Source organism: Loxodonta africana, chromosome 2, assembly GCF_030014295.1.
Source record: "Loxodonta africana isolate mLoxAfr1 chromosome 2, mLoxAfr1.hap2, whole genome shotgun sequence".
NCBI classification, from domain to species: Eukaryota; Metazoa; Chordata; class Mammalia; order Proboscidea; family Elephantidae; genus Loxodonta; species Loxodonta africana.
The window spans coordinates 223,584,996-223,605,482 of NC_087343.1; the positions used below are offsets into that span (position 1 = coordinate 223,584,996).

General features: G+C 44.8%; 1 protein-coding gene and 1 long non-coding RNA gene across 7 annotated transcripts in view; one reads left to right on the forward strand and one right to left on the reverse strand.

Annotated features, from left to right (window-relative positions):
* Positions 1–20,487, forward strand: part of UBASH3A (ubiquitin associated and SH3 domain containing A) — an 81,783-nt gene that overhangs the window by 7,830 nt on the left and 53,466 nt on the right. For 5 of the 6 annotated variants that reach the window (XM_064279492.1, XM_064279493.1, XM_064279491.1 and 2 more), the window contains exons 3-6: positions 6,813–6,999; positions 10,982–11,180; positions 16,362–16,531; positions 19,158–19,366. In XM_064279492.1, coding sequence (XP_064135562.1) covers positions 6,813–6,999; positions 10,982–11,180; positions 16,362–16,531; positions 19,158–19,366 — 765 coding nt within the window. The remainder of the gene's footprint in view (positions 1–6,812; positions 7,000–10,981; positions 11,181–16,361; positions 16,532–19,157; positions 19,367–20,487) is intronic. The other variant, XM_064279494.1, reaches the window with a different exon arrangement.
* LOC111753090 (uncharacterized) overlaps positions 15,264–20,487 on the reverse strand; it is a 29,754-nt gene continuing 24,530 nt past the window's right edge. The window contains exon 3 of the long non-coding RNA XR_010321067.1: positions 15,264–20,152. This is a non-coding gene — a long non-coding RNA (uncharacterized LOC111753090). The remainder of the gene's footprint in view (positions 20,153–20,487) is intronic.

Sequence of the window (20,487 nt, forward strand, 5' to 3'; positions counted from 1 at the left end):
AAGAAGCCCTCTTTCATGTATCTTTTTTAATGGAACATGTTTAAGTAATTTTCTCCTGTTAATACCGCCCACCCCCTGCCCCATTTCTCCCTTCCAACAAATTTCACCTCTTCTGACTGATTGTTTTGGGGTTAATTTTCACAGCTGTGAATGACATGTGTATTGCTGCTTCTCAAGTTTTCAGTTTTAGGCGTTACCTACGTCTCTTTCCTCACTCGACTCCAGCATTCTGCATCTTTCCCACACCCCATCCTCAGAGTACAGATTTTCTTCATGATCTTGGTTAACTCCATATTCAGTGTTTACATTTCTGTGACTCTGTAAACACCGTTCAGAGCAGAGCCATGTAGTACATTATAATGACTTTCCTTTTCTGCTTAACCTTTTGTTTTCCCCAGAGTTTATAACAGCCTTGGTTTTTCATTTGCTTAGTTTTCTTTACACACGTTGCCATCGAGTTGATTCTGACTAATGGTGACCCCAGAGTAAAACTGCTCCATAGAGTTTTCTTGGCCAGGCCTTTCTTCCATGGCATTGACGGTGGGCTAGAACTTCCAATCTTTAGGTTAGTAGCCAAGTGCAAACTATTTGTGCCACCGAGGGATCTTAGTTTTCTTTATATGCATCATTAATTCAACCTCAAACTTCTGCCAACTGTTGACATTTCCTTTCAAGATTTTCAGATACATTAGGTTCTCTGTTAATCTCATCTTCTTGGAGAAATCTCTCCTAGGACCTTTGGATCTGTTCCAGGCTGCACCATTTGTCCTTTACACCAGGCACGTGGATCCTAGAGTTTCCTCTCCACATCATCATGGGGATTCCCCCTGCCTCTCCCGTATGTGTGATCTGTTTTCCTGTGTCCACGCTTTTCTCTTTTTTGGTTATCAGCTCACTTTGGCAGAGCATATCATAGAGTAACTTCTTGAGAAAGAGCACGTGGGAGAAAAATAATTCAAGACAGTATATGTCTGAAAATTGCTTTATTCCACCATCTTCTTTGGTTACTAGTTTATCTGGATAAAAAATCCTAATCTGAAAATTATTTTCCTCATTGTCTCTACCTTCAAATGTTGTTGTTGAGAAGCCTGAAGATATTTTCGTTTCTGACCTTTGCATATGACCTTTCTTATCTCTCTCTCTGGAGCCCAAATAATCTTCTCTTGGTACCCAGCATTCCGAAATTTCACAGGCCTGTTTTCATCCATTTTGTGGGGTGCTCGGTGAGCCCCTTTAATATAAAAATGCACGTCTGTCTTTTGTTCTTGGATGCTGTCTTAAATTATTTTTTAGAAATTGTTTTTCCCCTCAGTTTTCCCAGTACACCCTTTCTACAGATCTCATTATTTAAATATAGACTCTGGTCCTCTAATTTCCTTTCCTTTCTTTTTTTTTTTTTTTTTCCTTTCTTGCTTTCCATTTGGCTTTTTGCTGCCCTTTCTGGAAGATTTCCTTAATTTTATTTTCCAATCTTTTTATGTTTCATTTCTGTGCTAAAGTGTTTGTAATTTCCAAGAGCCCTTTTTTGGTTCTCTGAATCTTCCTTTTTTGTGTATATATAACAGGCTCTTGTTTTATTTTGTTTCAGTTTGTGTGTGTGCATGTGTGTGTGTGTTTAGTGGTTGAAATATGGTCTCATCTTTCTCAGGACAATGAAAATTTTAAGTTCTCATTCTTGGCTTAGTCAGTTTTCTCCAAGTTGCTTCTCTTTCTCCTGATTTTTATTTTAGAGATTGCTCATTTCCCTGATAACCATCAGCTGTCCACTCAGATTTAAGAATAGAGGGCTAAAAGGTGATTGGAAGCTCTGAGAAAGTGTGTGGGCTTGTGAACCCCAAGCTTCATTGCAGGTTATCTGACTTAACCATGTCACTGGGGTCCTCCCTAATAGGCATCCTTAGCTTTTCCTCCAGTAAGGACCGAATTCCTAGCAAAGGTTCTTCGAGTCTCCTGCCAGGGAGATGAAAGCCTTGTGGTTCACAAGCTGGGAGCTGTGTAGGAGGAGGAGGCTGTTCCAGACACCCTATGTTTCCCTTCTGTAAGGTTTCTGCCAGCTGCGCAAAGTGGGGAGGAGATCTGGGCATCCCACATTGTCGCACATGTTCCCACGTCTCCACGCTGTATGTCAGTTATCACCTCTTCACCTGCTTTCCATTTATCAAAACATTGCTTTGTCGCCTCCTCTCCTTTTCTCCAAATCATTGTGAATTTGTTACTTTCATTTTTTTTGAGTCCCTTGACTGTAAAAAAGAAATGAAATTATACCCGTGTTCAATATCCCATTTTTTCCTGAAAACTTATCTTGCTTTTAAAAACAGCTTTACCCACTCCCACTAGGATGGCTAAGATTAAAGAAAAGAAAAATAGAAAATAACGAATGTTGGCAAAGATGGTGAGAAATTGAAATTGGAGCCCTTACCCATTGCTAGAAGGAATGTGAAGTGGTACAGCCACAATGGAAAACACCATAGCGGTTCCTCAAAAAAATAAAAATGGGACTACCATATGACCCAGCAATCCACTCCTGGCTATCCACCCAAAAGACTCAAAAGCAAAGACTCAAAAAGAGACTTGTACACCCATGTTCCTTGCAGCAATATTCACAATAGCCAAAAATGGAAACAACCTAAATTTCCATCAACAGATGAATGGATGAACAAAATGTGGTATGTGCACACAATGGGTTACTACTCAGCCAGTAGGAGAAATGAGGCCTTGGTACATGCTACAGTATGGATGGAGCTTGAAGACACGCTGAGTGAAATAAGCCAATCACAAAATAACAAATATTATATGACCTCACTTACATGAAAAGACAAGAAAAGGCAAATGTATAGAGACCAGAGTTTATTAGTGGTTTCCAAGTGTGGGAGGGATGGGAAAATGGTGTTGGAAAAACCACATTAAGAGTAGGATTGCACAACTGATTGTTGTAATTGCTGTCAATAAGTTGTACACCTGTAAAAGGTTCAATTAGCGAAAGTTCTGTGATACATATATTTACAACAATAAAAAAGAGTAGCTGCTGAGGCTATTTGTGTACAGCCAAACACCTCATGGGATTTGATTCCTTGATTTGAAGGCTTAGGGTCATAGTTTCGTGGTACATCCCAGTTAATTGACCGAATAACCTAATAACCTCCTGGTTTGTTGTGTAGTACCAAGGGTCTTAAAAGCTTGTAAGCAGCCATCCAAGGCACAACAATTGGTCTCTGCTCACCTGGAGCAGCAGAGGAAGAAGAGAGTCAGGAATAGGAGGAGGAAATGGAATGTGTGGCTAATTGCCTCCATGAACAACTGCCTCCTTTGCCAAATGAGACCAGAAGAACTGGATGGTGCCCAGCTACCAGCTACCATTATTGAACATTTTGATCAAAGATTCCATAGAAGAATCCTGATCCAAAAGGGGAAATTGTAGATCAGAATTTCAAATTCTCATGGACTGTAGACTTTCCACAGCCATGGAGGGTGGATGAACCCCTGAAACTATTTCCCTGAGATAATCTTTAAACCTTAAACCAAAAATACTCCCTGAAGTCATCTTAAAACCAAACAAAAGTTTAGTTTAACTAGTAAAAACTGCCTGCCTTGAATATCATGCTCTTTTAAGAACTATCTGTATGGGATCAAACTGACAACAGCAACTTGAAAGGTTGGATAAGAACCTCAGGGAGAAGTGAGTTTATGTTAATGCGGGAGGAAGAACTCAGAAAAGGAGGGTGAGAATGGTTGCACAACTTGAAGGATGTAATCAATGTCACTAAATGGTACATGCAGAAACTGTTGAATTGGTCTATGTTTTGCTATGCATATTTCCAACAATAACAACAAAATAAACAATATTTAGAAGGAAAAAAAAACTCATGTGACAACCAGAATGAAATTAATAAGAATGTTGACACATTGTGAAAAATGTAATCATATCACTGAACAATTTGTGTAGAAATTGTTAAATTGGACCCTAACTTGCTGTGCAAACTCTCATCAAAAAACACAATAAAATATTTTTAAAAATGGCTTCACCACATATGTAAAGATCTGTAAATAATATATTATTTAGAGCTGTTTCTTTTTGAGCTGCAGGAATGGTAAATAAGCCTCTGTGACTTCCTTTCTCAGATCCATATTATGTTGCTACAATTCACGTTGCTGCAGGGAGCCGTAGTGCGCCTTCGATGATCTGTACTGTTCCATCTGACTGTGCCTCATTTATTTATCCAGTTTCCTGATGGCATCATTGGGTTATTTCCTACCTTTTTTTTTTTTTTTCCTGTTATAAACAATGCTGTCATGAACATGAGGAAACCCTAGTGGCATAGTGGTTACAAGCTACGGCTGATAACCAAAGGGTCGGCAGTTCGAATCCTCCAGACACTCCTTGGAAACTCTATGGGGCAGTTCGACTCTGTCCTACAGAGTCGCTATGAGAGTCGGAATCGACTCAACGGCACTGGGTTTGGTTTTTTTGGTTTGGTCATGAACATTTGTTATATGATTTTTTCGTATATAATATTTTGTTGTGTTTTTCATGAAAGTTTACACAGTATATTAGGTTCCCATCTGACAATTTCTACACAAATCATTCAGTGACATTAGTTACATTTTTCACAATGTCTCAATATTCTCATTAATTGCGTGCTGGTTGTTCTGTTTCTAGTACTCTAATTTCCCTGCCCCATTATCTTCTCATCTTTGCTTTAGAGTAACTGTTGGCCTTTTGATCTCATATAGATGTTTTTTTTAATCTCACAGGTAATATCCTTTACTTTGTGTGCCAATCTGTTATTCTGCTAAAAGGTAACCTCAGGGAAGAGATTCGGTTCAGGGTTTAAAGAGTATCTCAGGTAGGCAATAGTCTCAGGGAGCACTCCAGTCTCAACTGGTCCAGTAAGAATTTGAGCTCTGTTCCGTGTTTTTCTCCCATTCTATCTGGGTCCACCTATCGTGGCCCTGATCAGAACAGTTGGTAGTGGTAACCGGGCACTATCTAGTTCGTCTGGTCTCAGGGTGGACGAGGCTGTGTCCTGTGTAGGCTGTTAGCCCTGTAGACTAGTTTCTTCTCTGAGACTTTGGTTTCCTTATCTCTCTTTTGCTTCTACCCAGTAGGGACTGAGAGTTGTATCTCAGATGGCTGCTCGTAAACTTTTAGAACTCCAGACACCACGCCCATCACTAGGATGTAGAACGTGAACTTTGTGATGCCAATTGACTGAGTTGACCCACGAGGCTAAGGACTTAAGCCTTCAAGCCCAGAACGTTCTTTCAAGGCATTTGGTTATGTCTGAGAAGTATCCGTAACTGTGTCCTCTATAAACATATATGTGTGCACACACATATCTGTGTACACATATATAGACACTTTTTATCTGTGTGCACACATATACTCACCTGTACCTACCTGTACACATATATGCCTATCCATCTACCTGTATGACCATACACTCTTTTTTTATTATTGTTGGTCGTAATGAACATCTCTGCCATTGTTCTGGGTATACACATGGAAGAGTCTCTCTGGGCTTCATGCCTCGAAGGGGAAAGCAGTGAACAGTGTTTAGGTTTTCCAGCTGTGTAAATCAATGCCAAATTGCTTTCCCAAACATTTGTATTCTGCTTCCCAAACCTAATATTATACGACAAGCCCTTCCCTGAGTCAGTAAAATCCTTCAAGGCTTCGATTTCTAATGAATACGTGATAAATAAATTTCCTATCATTTATCTAGTTTTCCCTTCTTTTTTGTTACAAACAACTCTATAATAAGTATTTAGGAAACCCTGGTGGCATAGTGGTTAAGAGCTACAGCTGCTAACCAAAAAGCTGGCAGTTCAAATCCACCAGGTGCTCCTCGGAAACTCTACGGGGCAGTTCTACTCTGTCCTCTAGGGTCGCTGTGAGTCAGAATCAACTCAACGGCAGCGGGTTTTGGTTTTTAAACAAGTATTTTGTCTATACGTCTTGTTCTTTCCTTGGGATAAAAGTTTCTGAAAGTGGAAATATTAGTTCAGATGGTATGGATATTTTACAGCTCTTGATACATATTGGCCAATGCTTTACGTAAAGGTTACACCAACTCAAGAATAGAAAGTTGTGTGAACCAACAAGGCCCCCCATCCTGTCCCCTACCTGCCCCACCAAACACATAACTGCTACCTTGAAATTCTGCTGCATCTTGTGATATAATTCAGCATGACTTTTATCCTTTAAAAAAACTTTGTTCATTTGACATGATAAAAATGGTTCCTCCTGCGTGTGTTCATTTCTGTTTTTATTATTAATGAGAATAAACTCGTATTTTGGGTCATCTGTCAGTTCTCCTTGTATTTAGAATAACTTGCTGAAAACAAAGAAAATACCACGGCCATCTAAGTTGTGTCTCATTTCTTGTGGTTTTCATTTTCATATTTATTTAAAGTATGAGATAAAATGAAAATGTGCATTTTTTTTTCCTACAAAATTTCCCAATGCCCTTTACCAAGGTGGTGGTTCGAGCACAGAGACCAGGTTTTGAGTTTACTGTAACTTTCTTTCATATTCTTTGTCCTTGGACTTTGGGATCAGACTGACCTGGGCCTGAGAGCTGGGTGGACATGACCAGCTCTGTGGCCTAAGCAAACCCTCACTGTTCCGTGCATCTCGCCAAGGTAATAGCGTTGCCTTCCGGGAAGATAGAGGAGTATCCACGTAACACATATCCAGGACTCAGCACGTTCCATTATTCTCAGTAGCTGTCATTGCTGCTGTTTGTCCTTGATGGGGAAAGGCATCTTATTGTCACCATGCCAGGTGACAGTGGCCTGTTTTTTTATTGCAGGCTACATTGTCACTGCAATGATCCTTCTCTAGATGATCCCATCCCTCAGGAGTACGGCCTCTTCCTCTGTCCCACGGGGCCCCTGCTGGAAAAACTACAGGAGTTCTGGAGAGAGAGCAAGCGTCAGTGTGCCAAGAACAGAGCTCATGAGATCTTCCCTCACATGACTCTCTGCGACTTCTTCACGGTGAGTCAGCCTTTAATGCTCATTAACACAGCAGCTGAAGTCATTTTTCTGTAATAATAATAGGTAACGATAGGACAAAGTGGAGGGGCAGCCATGTGATTTATTTTCATGAGATGGCCCAGAACTGTAGCATTAGGCAGCCCTGTTGCGTGGAGTATCTTTTCCTTTCCTCCTTCATTTGCCCAACTCCTATTCATCCTTCAGAACCCAACTCATTGAGCCCCTCCCTTTTTAAGTCCTCCCCAGCTTCCCAGGCAGAAGGAGTTGTTGCCCTTTGTGCATCTTTTTGTGTCCATGTTTTATTACAATATGTCTGCTGCAGCTCTGCATCCCTCACTTTCCCTTGGGGAAAGGGGATGCTTTGCTCATCTTTGTACCCCCAGAGACTAGCATAGCCCCTAAAACCATAGGAGCTTCATAAATGCACAATGGATGAACAGAAGAAGGATGGCTATTGGCTGGACACAAATGCAGGACTTACCCCTGCCTGAGAGACCAGCCCTCTGATGTGAAAAAAAGGGTCAAGGGGGCAGCTTTATCAGGGTCCTAAAAAGGTGAGCGGAAAAACCCTGGTGGTGTAGTGGTTAAGAGCTATGCTGCTAACCAAAACGTCAGAAGTTGAAATCCATTAGGCACTCCTTGGAAACCCTATGAGGCAGCTCTACTCTGCTTTATAGGATCACTATGAGTTGGAATCGATTCGACGGCAATGGGTTTTTTTTTTTTTTTTTTTGCTTTAGGTTGGCGAGAAGGGCCCAGAGGCTGCCCCAAAAGAGGAAAGGGGTGTGAGGAGGAGGGAGAGAGGGACAGAAGGCCACTTTTTCTGTGGCCCCCACCAGAGGAATCTAGAGAAGGGGACATGCAGCTTCCATTACATCCTGGCCTGACAATGTCAGCTTGTTCCACCCATTTCAAGGGGTTCCTCCAGGGCCTTAGGAACCCCCATTCCACCTGGACGTCAAGGCTCTGCAAGACTGGATGGAAAAGGGCAGGCAAACCTCTGCAGAAGAAGCTTCCATAGGGTGCTCTGGAGAAGGGTACCCTCCTACAGCCCTTGCTGAGGGTTCTCAAGACACAGGTTTTTCAGTGCTAAAACCAGACAAGTCCCAGGCAAACCAGGACCAATTGTCACCCTGCTTTCAAGGCATTGTAATAGTCAGGCTCCTTTCCGGCTTATCCCCAGGAGCTCCTCAGGGAATGGAAAGCTTAGAAATCAGACACCCTCAGTCATGGCAGTGAGAGGCAGACTTTGGCCTCCCAGCTCCTTTTCCTGACCTGTGGAGGTCCATGCACACACCAACACACACACACACACACATACAGAGACACACATACACACAGGGACACACATGCACACACATGTACACACAGAGAGAAACTTGTGCAACATATCACACGCAGAGACACATGCACACACACACAAACACAGAGACACACACAGAGGCATACGCCCATACAGACACACACCCAGATACACACATATACAGTCCCTCAACTCCCTTCTTTTGTGGTAACCGCCTCCCCGCCCCAACCTCCGCCTTAGTTAGCTGAGGGCCTCTTTCTGGGAAAAGAGTGTAACAGAGATTCACTGTATGTCTTTGATACTGTGAAATGAAAACGTCGCCACCACACAGTGCTACCCATTACTCCTACACTCATAATATGACTCTGCGCTTACAAACGACACATCGGACACCAAAACTACCATGTGGATGGATTCGTGAGTGGAGAGTCACTCAACTCAGGCTGTGTGTGGTGCACCGGCTGTGTACATGCATTCTCCTAGGCACCCCGGGGCTATAAAGACAAGACAGGCCAGGAAGATCGCAGTGTGCCCCCGAGGCTAGAGAGGAGATGAGACTGAAAATTAAACACTGCCCTGTGGCCTCTTTATACTTCACAGACAGAGAAGCCGCATGGAATTCAAAGGAGAGCCAGATGCCTGGGAAGAGAAGAGCTGGGCCCGTTTCCTGCTGGGGGTGGTGTGTCTGGGTTTTCACAGGTAGTTGAGGAAGGCCTTCAAGTCCAGGAGTGGCCTGGGCACGGGAGGTGGTTGCCCCACCAGCTGAAGACAGGAGCGTGAGTGGGGAAGCAGGGATCAGGTGGGCAAGGCCTGCCGGGCCAGCCCCTCAGGCCTGCGAGGTTGGGCTGAGCACCTTAGACTGAATTCTCAGGTGGCAGAGCGAGCTTCAGGGCCAAGGTGGCATGTGACGACCCCGTTAGGAAGAGTGATGAAGCAGAGTGTGTGGGTGCAGTGAGAGGGCAGGGGCCAGTCAGAGTCTGGGCTGGTTCAGGGTCACCTGAGAGCAGACTCCAAGGCAGAAGGGAAGGTGTGGGGATGCATTTAGGGTAACACCTGTGAGGGATAAAAGAGGAGAAGGAAGGAAGGGGCGGGAAGAGCTCAGAAAGGGATGCGGTTTGACACCTGTGAAAGGAGACGGGGAGGAAAGAGGGCAGGCGGGAGAGTCTCAGCCTATAGAAAGTTCTGGCTGCGTCAGAGGAGCGCCACATCGGGGGAACAGCAGCCCAGCTCTGGTGCCCCCGCCATGCTTGGTCTCTGAGCACTATGGCCAGGCTGGGAGTGTCTGCTGACTACACTCCTCCCTGTAGTTGCTGAGAAGGGCACCTCCGTGGTGGTCACAGAGTCTATTGGAAACTTCTAGAAGGTGAACAGTGAAATTCCGAGCAGAGCTATAACCCGATGGAATGGAGAAGGGGCATTAGCTCAAGATGTATGGCAGGGCTGAGTCAACATGGCTTAGAAGGAGAGGATGTAATAAAAGTGGGAAGGGGATTTCCAGTTTGAGTACTTAAAGGATATTCTACCTGAATTGTCTACATAACTGAATACCAGGGTGTCTGAGTCATCTATATATAGCAGTCTTCTGCTATAACAGAAATACCACAAGTGGATGGCTTTAGCAAAGAGAAGTTTATTCTCTCACAGTCTAGTAGGCTAAAAGTTCCAATTCAGGGCACCAGCTCCAGGGAAGCCTTTCTCTCTCCTCTGGCTCTGGAGGAAAATCCTTGTCATCAGTCTTGCCTTGGTCTGGGACCATCTCAGAGCAGGCAACTCAGGTCCAAAGGACGCACTCTGCTCCTGGTGCTGCTTTCTTGGTGGTATGAGGTCCCCAACTCTCTGCTAGCTTCCCTTTCCTTTTATCTCTTGAGAGATAAAAGGTGGTGCAGGCCACACCCCAGGGAAACTCTCTTTACACTGGATCAGGGAGGTGACCTGGGTAAGGGTGGTATTACAATCCCACCCTAATCCTCTTTAACCTAAAATTACTGTCACAAAATGGAGGGCAACCACACAATACAGGGAATCACGGCCCAGCCAAATTGATACACACGTTTTTTGGGGGACATAATTCAGTCCATGACGCAGGGATGGAACAAAAGCACAACTCCAAATACCCAATTACTGCACATAGTTACCTATCACCCATCTGTCAGTGTGTCCTACTGCAGTGGCTTGTGTGTTGCTGTGATGCTGGAAGCTACGTCACCAGTGTTTCAAATACCAGCAGGGTCACCTACGGTGTTTAAGTTTCATCAGAGTTTCCAGGCTAAGACAGACTAGGAAAAAAGGCCTGGCTTTTTTTATCTACTTCTGAAAATTAGTCAGTGAAAACCCTTTGGATCACAAGAGAATATTATCAGATATAATGTTGGAAGATGAACCCCCTAGGTTGGAAGGCACTCAAAATAGACAGTGGCCACAGGAATGTACTGGAGTATACCAATGATTGTAAAGATGGTGCAGAACTGGGCAACGTTTTATTTTGTTTGGCGTAGGGTCGCCACAAGTCAGAGTCGACTCGACATCGACTAGCGACAACAGATAGAGTTATAGAGACAATTACAGCATTTTGAACAGAAAAGAATCTCATTTTGGTTGCTCTATAATTTGTATTTATTAAATAAATAGATGATTTTCTACCAGCAGATGAGAAAGCACGTTCTCTGTCTCATTCATTAGTGTGAAGACCATAAAGTGGAATGTCTGTACGAGGCTCTAAAGAGAGCTGGGGACCAGATCCTGGGCTCCTTCCCCTCTGTGGTTCCTTTGGTCCTCCACTCTTCTGTCAGCTACCTTGGCTTCTTCGTCAACGACAGCCCCGCAGACATCATCCGGGAATTCGCCATGATGTTCGCCAAGGAAGCATCCATCTTAGCAGGTAGGCAGCCCCCACCATGTATACCCTCATGGACCAGCTAATAAGTAAGTGAGTCCTTTGGGGCTACTCTCACCCAACTTCAACACAACGGGTTGATTCTTGAAGCAAAGGGCCCAGGCCATTCTTTAATGCTGCTAGGGTCGGACAGCGGGTGACTTCTCACTCTTCAGCCAGTTACTTGGACATGCCTTAACCCGAGGCTGAACGATGTACCTACATCCTCCTCAATGAGCCACCTCAAATGAGCCATGCCCTACAAAATGAATAAAAAGTTTCTGAAAATCAACGGGGTCTTTTCTTCAAGTGACAATAGCCATCTTTGTATTGATATGGTTTTTCAAAACGCTTAGCTATATTCCAGCTGCCTGGGAAACTGTCACAGAGGGGTCTCCCACACATCATGCATGACTGTGTGGATACTTGGAGATGGGGAGTGTTACATGAGGTGTGCATGCAGGGGGGTCAGCGCCACCCCCAGCCCCATACCCAAAGGATATCTCTCCCCATGAGGCCAGCACTGTGTGTGGAACATAATTCTTAAGTTGATTTGGAGTCCCTGGGTGGTGCAAACAGTTAAGATGCTTGACCGCTAACTCAAAGGTCGGCAGTTTGAGTCCACCCAGAGGCACCTTGGAAGAAAGGCCTGGCAATCTAAAAAAATCACCCATTGAAAATCCTGTGGAGCACAGTTGTGCTATGACACATATTGTATCACCGTGAGTTGGAATTGACTCAAGGACAACTGGTTTTTTATGTTGGTTTATTTTAATTTTGGGGGGTGTGGGCTTAGTCTTCTTTCCTTGATTTCTTGGGGGAAAGGCTATCTAGATTCACTCTGAGGATCCGGAAAATTCCTTTCCTCCAAACACCACCCCTGGTCCGGAGGCCGAGGCTACAGCTGGGTTTAGTGGAAATAATTCTGGACTTGACATCAGAAGATCGGGCTTTGACTTTTTCTTGGACTCTATTAGTGATGCACCCTTAATCAAGTCCTTTCACCTTCCTGGGTCTGTTGTCTTTATTTACAAATGGTGTGGGATCTCGCTCTTCCAAAACCGTGCAGCCTGTTTGGGGGATATCCCACCATGGTCCCTGCACACAGATGGTGCTCAATAGTGTCATGATTTGCTGAGTCTGAGACTTGAAGGGGCCATGGTGCCTGGTCAGAAGTCCCCTCGGTGCCCTGCCAGTGTTCCGTCTGTCCAGGTTCTCAGACAGCGCACTTGGATTTCCACTTGGATGCTGGCTTGGTGGGTCTGGCATCTGTGTGGATCGTATTTCCTGGATGTCTTAGTCTCCTAATGCTGCTGTAACAAAAATAACCACAAGTGGGTGGCTTTAAAGAACAGATATTTATTTTCTCACAGTCCAGGAGGCCAGAAGTTCGAATTTAGGGCATGGGTATAGGGGAAGGTCCTTCTTTGTGTATTTCAGCTTTTAGTAGCTTCCAGTAGTCCTTGGTGTTCCTGGGCTTGTGGGTGTATCTGCTGCATGTGTCTGTCTTCACATGGTGTCTTCCCCCCGTGTCTAGCCTGCTCTTCTTATAACTCAGAAGTGATTATGTTTGGGACCCACTCTACTCAGGCATGACCTCATTAACATAACAAAGAAAATCTTATGCCCAAATGGGATCACGTCCACAGGTCCGGGGACCAGGATTTCCATACATATTTTGGGGGAACACAATTCACACAACTATAGAGTTACCACATCTCTGTGGCTGAGTCTCCGCTGTGTAAATATAAGTTTAAATGATCACTCTTTAAGGTCCTCACCTCTGAAAGGGCAAGGTGGTCCTTGTTATCCTGACACAATGGGTCAGAGCAGCCACGGCAGATCACTTACTCTTCATGCCCCTCTTCCCCGCAGTGGATAGTGAAAAAAAACCAAACCCGTTGCTGTCAATTGATTCTGACTCACGGCAACCCTATAGGGCAGAGTAGAACTGCCCCATAGAGTTTCCAAAGAGTGCCTGGTAGATTCGAACTGCCAACCTGTTGATTAGCAGCCGTAGGTCTTAACAACTATGCCACCATGGTTTCCCCCCACTGGATATTATGGGCCCCATTTCACAGATGAGGAGAATGAGGCTGTGAAGGACAAAGGTCACCTAGCCAGTCAGTGGTGGAATTGAATCTGAACTCAGTTTTGTCTTGCACACAGCCCGGGTTTCATGATGACTGCCCTGCTTCCTGAGAGAGCCAGCTTTGACCTCACATCTCTTCTCCCACCTTAAGTGGGCTCTGCCCTGCTCCAGCCCCCTACCTGTGCCCTTGCCCTGACCCTGAGGGGTTAGGATGGGCCTGCTGTCAGTAACCGTGGTGAGACTTAGCTGTGGTAGTGTCCCTTTCAGGACAAGTGTGTAAGGCCTTCTGAGCATGCTGGCCGTCCCCATTGAGACATCTCAGGGGAACGGAGCCATGCAGAGAAGACAAGGCCCATTTAAAAGTGAGCATGACTCAGTCACAGTTCCGATGACAACCGCTATGGGTCTTTCCCAGGCCACGCTGACTCACATGGCAAGGCTGTCCCTCCCCCCACTTGTAAGGAAAGGAATTTCCCACCACCCACACGCACACACGCTCTTGTGCTTTAGGTTGATCTCACCTCACTCCACCCCAGCACTTCAGCGCCTGCTTAGACGCCTCGACTTTCTCTAGTTTGCTATTAAAGGCACATGTGGAGGATTTAAGACCCTCGTGGGGCCCCAGGGTGTGCTTGCACCATCCTCGGCATTTCCCAAGAGCACAAGAGGTCTTGTTGGTCTATTTTGTAGGTGATTCACCCCAGGGCGAGGTGACACCCTAGCACTGATTGACAGTCTACTCAAGATGACAAATTAATGGATTAATTTGTCTCAGCAGCCCCAGCAGGCAGAGGTCAGTATCCGCATGTCATTGCTGGAGAAACTGAGGCTGAGTTAGGCCAAGGTGCTCAACCAGGTCACCCAGCCAAGCTGGGCAGAACCAGGTCTAAAGCCAGGTCTGCCTGATACCGAAGTCTATGCTGTTTCCATAAAAACACCGCCTCCCAGAACAGAGAATACTTTGTGCCTGGCTGAAATCAGACCCTGCTGCTTAGGTGACGCCCAAGGCCCTGCTCACTGTTCCTGGAGGCCCAGGAAAGAGCCAGTAGTGAGCTGGGGAGGCACTGGCCAAGGCTACCCAGGAAGACGGGCTCACCACTTGGAGGGCCCCCTACTGACCAGAGTGAGCCCAATGTTAGAGACACTTTACTTTCTACAGCATTCAGTTGCTTCTAGAGTTTTCTTCCTGAGATGCTAAAAATGAAAAAAACACCACTGAACTGGAGCACAAGCCTGTGACTCCAGGCCACTGAGTAATTTCCACACTCCAGAGAATGAAGGGGAAGCTGTTTAGCAGGGTCGAGGGTGAAGGAAAGGGAAGTTTTCTCGCCTGGTACATTTTGGTCATTTGTTTGGGAAAATAACTTGCAAATTTGTGGGCCCCAAAAACACTAACAGTGGTTAAGTGCTATGGCTGCTAATCAAAAGATAGGAAGTTCAAATCCACCAGCTGCTCCTTGGAAACTCTCTGGAGCAGTTCTACTCTGTCCTATAGGGTCGCTATGAGTCGGAATCAACTTAATGGCCACGGGTTTTTTTGAAGACAGTAAACCCGTATCTCTACATCCTCCTCTTCCCTATTTCCTTGTAAAACCTGTAGGTCTTTAACCATCTCCTTTTATAAGGCGAGAGTCCCTGAGTGGTTCAAATGGTTTAAGCACTCAGCTGGTATCATGGATTGAACTGTGTCCCCTGCAAAATACATGTCAACTTGGTTAGGCCATGATTCCCAGGATTGTGTGGTTGTCCTCCATTTTGTGATTGTAATTTTATGTTAAAGAGGATTAGGGTGGGATGTAACACCCTTACTAAGGTCACATCCCTAATCCAATGTAAAGGGAGTTTCCCTGGAGTATGGCCTGTACCACCTTTTATTTTACAACAGATAAAAGGAAAGGGAAGGAAGCCAAGAGAGGGGACATTATACCACCAAGAAAGCAGTGCCAGGAGTAGATCACATCCTTTGGACCTGGGGTTCCTGCATGGAGATGCACCTAGTCCAGGGGAAGATTGATCACAAGGGCCTTTCTCCAGAGCCAACAGAGAGAGAAAGCCTTCCCCTGAAGCTGACACCCTGAATTTGGACTTCTAGCCTACTAGGCTGTGAGAAAATAAATTTCTCTTCGATAAAGCCATCCACTTGTGGTATTTCTGTTATAGCAGCACTAGATGATTAAGACAGCTGGTAACTGAAAGTTTGGAGGTTCATGTCAACCCAGAAGTACCTTGGAGGAAAGGCCTGGCAATCTACTTCCAAAAAATAAGCCTTTGAAAACCATATGGAGTACAACTTTACTCTGACACACATGGGGTCACTATAAATCAGGGCCGACTCAATGGCAACTGGTTTTATAGTTCTCCTGGACCAGTTAATGAACTTTTAAAATATCAAGATTTACAATGGGAAGGACCATCAGAGGTTACTTTGTCATTGAAGAACTGAGGGCCGGTTTTGCTGTACCTTGACCACAATGGCTCAGTATCTAGTAACACAACTAGGACTAGAATCAAGTTGTTTGACTCTTCTTACACCAGAGTGGCTTTATCAAATGGTTAGGTAAGTCAGACACCATATGCCCAAATATAAAGGGGGATTTGATCCTAAAATTAGTCAGTGGGTGGTACAAACAGTTAATACACCCAGCTGCTAACCAAAAGGTCAGAGGTTTGAACCTGCCCGGAGGTGCCTGGGAAGAAAGGCCTGGCAACCTACTTCTGGAAAATCAGCCACTGAAAACTCTGTGGAGCACAGTTCTTCTCTGACACACGTGAGTTGCTATGAGTCAAATGGACCCCATGGAAACTGATTTTAAAAGACCTTAAACTTACATCTCTAGTCCTTGCTCTTTCCTACTTTCTTGTGAAAGCTGCAGGTCTTTAACCAGCTCTTTTTATAAGGCGAACTCTGTGAGAGAGGCCACGAAGCCCAGGACCAAGTCCTTGCCCTGGGCCAGGAGGTGCAGTGCAGTGGAGGGAGGGTGGGGAGAGGCCGAGACACCACGTGTAACATCATTTCTGCCGCCTTTGCTGGACCGGTAGCCATGAGTGTTTAGGTGAAGGTGTCCTAACCTCCATGTGTTTTCCCGACCTCACAGACTGCACCGTGAAACCCTGCACCAAGCAGCTCCACATGACACTGGCCCACAAGTTCTACCCCCACCACCAGAGGACGCTGGAGCAGCTGGCCAAAGGCATCCCCCTGAGCCCCGGCTGCCAATGGACGGCTGCACTGTACTCCCGAGACATGCGCTTTGTACACTACCAGGTGGGTGACCATGCGGGAGGCCTCAGCTGGAGAAACCCTGGTCAGTGAGATTGGATTGGATCCTCACCACGGAAACCACATGAATGACCCTCACCTAAAAGAGTATTTATCTCTGGGGGCTCTCTGCTGGGCTGCTTTTTGCAGCAGACAGAACTTCTACATTTTCTCTAAAACCATGTGCTTTCTTGTGCAATTTGGAACAAGTATTCTTTTATATAAATGTCCCTGGGTGGTGCAAACAGTTTGCATTCGACTGCTAACCTGTGGAGCCCTGGTGGTGCAGTGGTTAAGAGCTTGGCTGCTAACCAAAAGGTTGGCAGTTCAAATCCACCAGCCGCTCCTTGGAAACCCTATGGGGCAGTTCTACTCTGTCCTATAGGGTCTCTATGAGTCAGAATCAACTTGATGGCACCTAAGAAAAATAACCACCTAAAGTTTGGCAGCTTGAACTTACGCAGTGGTTTTTAAGTCTACCAAATTTATTTTTTAATCTACCTAAAGAATTCTATGCTATATTTTGTTATATTCCATGTTATGTATCTTACACAAAGTCTTAGGTCTTGTTTTAGAGGCATATAACGTATTAGGGGATCCTGAAAGCAACAGGCAAAATGTAAACAACGCTTGTATTGCTGTCACGGGGGCATTCGTGGTTCAGTGGTAGAATTCTCACCTTGCATGTGGGAGACCTAGGTTCGATTCCCGGCCAGTGCAGTTCATGCACACTCACTGCCTGTCTGTCAGTGGAGGCTTGTGTCTTGCTATGACGCTTGTCTTAGTTATCCAGTGCTGCTATAACAGAAATGCCACAAGTGGGTGGCTTTAACAAAGAGAAATTTATTTTCTTACAGTTTACCAAAACCCCCACTGCCATCAAGTCGATTGTGAATCACAGCAACCTCATAGGACCGGGTAGAATTGCCCCATAGGGTTTCCAAGGAGCGGCTGGCGAATTTCAACGGCTGAACTTGGTTTGTGACTGATCCCTTAACCACTGCGCCACCAGGGCTCCTTCTCATAGTTTAGGGGGCTGGAAGTCCAAATCAGGGTGCCAGCTCACAGGAAAGGCTTTCTCTCTCCGCCAGCTCTGGAGGAAGATCCTTGTCTCTTCCGTGCTTCTGCATCTGGGCAATCCTCCTGTGACTTAGCATCTCTCTGCCTCACTTGCTTGTTTAATCTCTTCTGTGTCTCAAAAGAGATTGACTCAAAACACACCCTACAGTAATCCTTTCTCATTAACATAACAAAGACAACTCATTCCCAAATGGGCTTATAACCACAGGCATGTTGTTGGTGGTGGTGGCCTTGAGTCAGTTCCGACTCATAGTGACCCTATGTACAACAGAACAAACCACTGCCCAGTCCGGCACCATCCTCATAACCGTTGTTATGCTTGAGCCTATTGTTACAGCCACTCTGTCAATCCATTCCCTTGAGGGTCCTCCACTTTTTCACTGACCCTCTACCAAGCATAATGTCTCCTCCAGGGACTGGTCCCTCCTGATAACATGTCCAAAGTATGTGAGATGAAGTCTCACCATCCTTGCTTCTAAGGAGCATTCTGGCTGTACTTCTTCCAAGACAGATTTGTTCGTTTTTCTTGCAGTCTATAGTATATTCAATATTCTTTGCCAACACCATAATTCAAAGGCATCAATTCTTCTTGGGTCTTCCTTATTCATTATCCAGCTTTTGTATGCATATGAGGCAATTGAAAACGCCATGCCTTGGGCCAGGTGCACCTTAGTCTCCAAGGTGACATGTTAGCTTTTTAACCCTTTGAAGAGGTCTTTTACAGCAGATTTGCCTAATGCAATGCATCCTTTGATTTCTTGACTGCTGCTTCCATGGCTGTTGATTGTGGATCCAAGTAAAATGAAATCCTTGACAACTTCAATCTTTTCTCCATTTATCATGGTGTTGCTTGTTGGTCCAGTGGTGAGGACTTTTGTTTTCTTTATGTTGAGGTGCAATCCATACTGAAGGCTGTGCTTTGATCCTCATCAGTAAGTACTTCAAGTCCTCTTCACTTTCATCAAGCAAGGTTGTGTCACCTGCATAACGCAGGTTGTTAATGAGTCTTCCTCCAATCCTGATGCCCTGTTCTTCATATAGTCCAGCTTCTTGGATTATTTGCTTAGCACACAGATTGAATAAATACGGTGAAAGGATACAACCCTGACACACACCGTTCCTCCTTTAAACCATGTAGTATCCCCTCATTCTGTTTGAATGACTGCTTCTTGGTCTATGTAACTATAGGCATAAACCCCCACCCCCAAAAAAACTATAGGCATAGAGGTTAGAATTTACTACACATATTTTAGGGGTGACACAATTCAATCAATCACAATGCTAAAAGGGCTTCAGTGGAGTTTCCAGACAAAGATGAACTAGGAAGAAAGGCCTGGTGACCTACTTCTAAAAAAATCAGCCTATAGAACACAACAGCCCAATCTATAAGTGATCATGCGACTGGCACAGGACTGGGCAGCATTTCATTTCATTGTGCATGGGGCTGCCATGAGGAAGAGGTCAACTGGACAGCCGTCAACAACAGCAATTGCTATCATTTCCCAACACAAATTTTTCCTTGAGACATGAAAAGACATTTCTTCTTTTCTAGACCTTGAGGGCCATATTCCAGTATAAACCCCAGAACATGGATGAGCTGATGCTAAGTCCTGGCGACTACATCTTTGTGGACCCAACTCATCAGGAGGAAGCCAGTGAAGGCTGGGTGATTGGGATCTCGCGGTGGACGGGCTGCCGAGGCTTCCTACCTGAGAACTACACGGAGCGAGCCAATGAGTCTGACACCTGGGTGAAGCACAGGTGAGTGCCACTTCTAGCACCAGCCCACACACCTCTCTCTTAGTATCTAAGATTGTCCATCTGAAACGGTAGTTGAAATATTTGTGTGCTTCTAAACTATTCCATCACTGGTAAAATTTGTACTCTCTTTGGCAGTAAAAATCATCCCTGGAGGTTTAAATCCAAGTATATATCTTGGATGGTTTGTGGTTTTCTGCTGATATATTCAGAAATCCTAAATTATTCCATATTACTTTTCTGAGATAATAATCCCAAAAGGATCTCAAAATACTACTTCTTTATTATAAACATAATAAATTATGATCATATGTCCTAAGCTTGGGTTTGTTTACTCTTCAACAATGGCATGATCAGTGTGTAAACTGTAGAGTCCTAAGGTATGTGAATTTGTTTTCTATTGCTGCGTAACAAATTACCACAAACTTGACAGGTGAAACAAAATACATTTATTATCTCGTAGTTTCTGTAGATCAGAAGTCCAGGTAGAGCACAGCTGGGTGTTCTACTCAGGGTCTCACAAGGCTGCAGTCAAGGTGTCGGCTGGGCTGTGATCTCATCTGAGGCTAAGATCCTCTTCCAAGCTCACAAGGTTGTTGCCAAAATGAATTTCCTGGAAGCTGTAGACTCATGGTGGCTTACTTATTCATGGCCAGGTGGAGAGGCTTTTAATTTTAGCATATTTAGCATCATCTGGAGAGGCTGAGAATTTTCCACATCATGAAGACCTGGGGTATTTTTTGCTTAACAGTTCTTCTCTCAACTTATCTCTGTCTTCTCACTTTCTTACTGTAAACAATAAGAAGAAACCAAGAGATACCGCCATCACTTTGCTTGGAAATATCCTTACATATATAACCAACTTCATTGCTTATAAGTTCTGCTTTCCACAGACAACTTCACTAAGCTTTTTGCCACAACATAACAAGGATCTCCCTTCCTCCAGTTTTCTGTAATATGTATCTCATTCTCTTCTAAGCCATCGCTGGCGACTCTGTTAATGTCTGTATTTCTATTAGCAGTCTGTTCAAGGTAATTTAGGTTTTCCTTATCACACTTTTCAACATTCTTCCAGCTTCTGTCCACTTCCTGGTTCCAAAGCCACTCTCACATTTCAAATATCT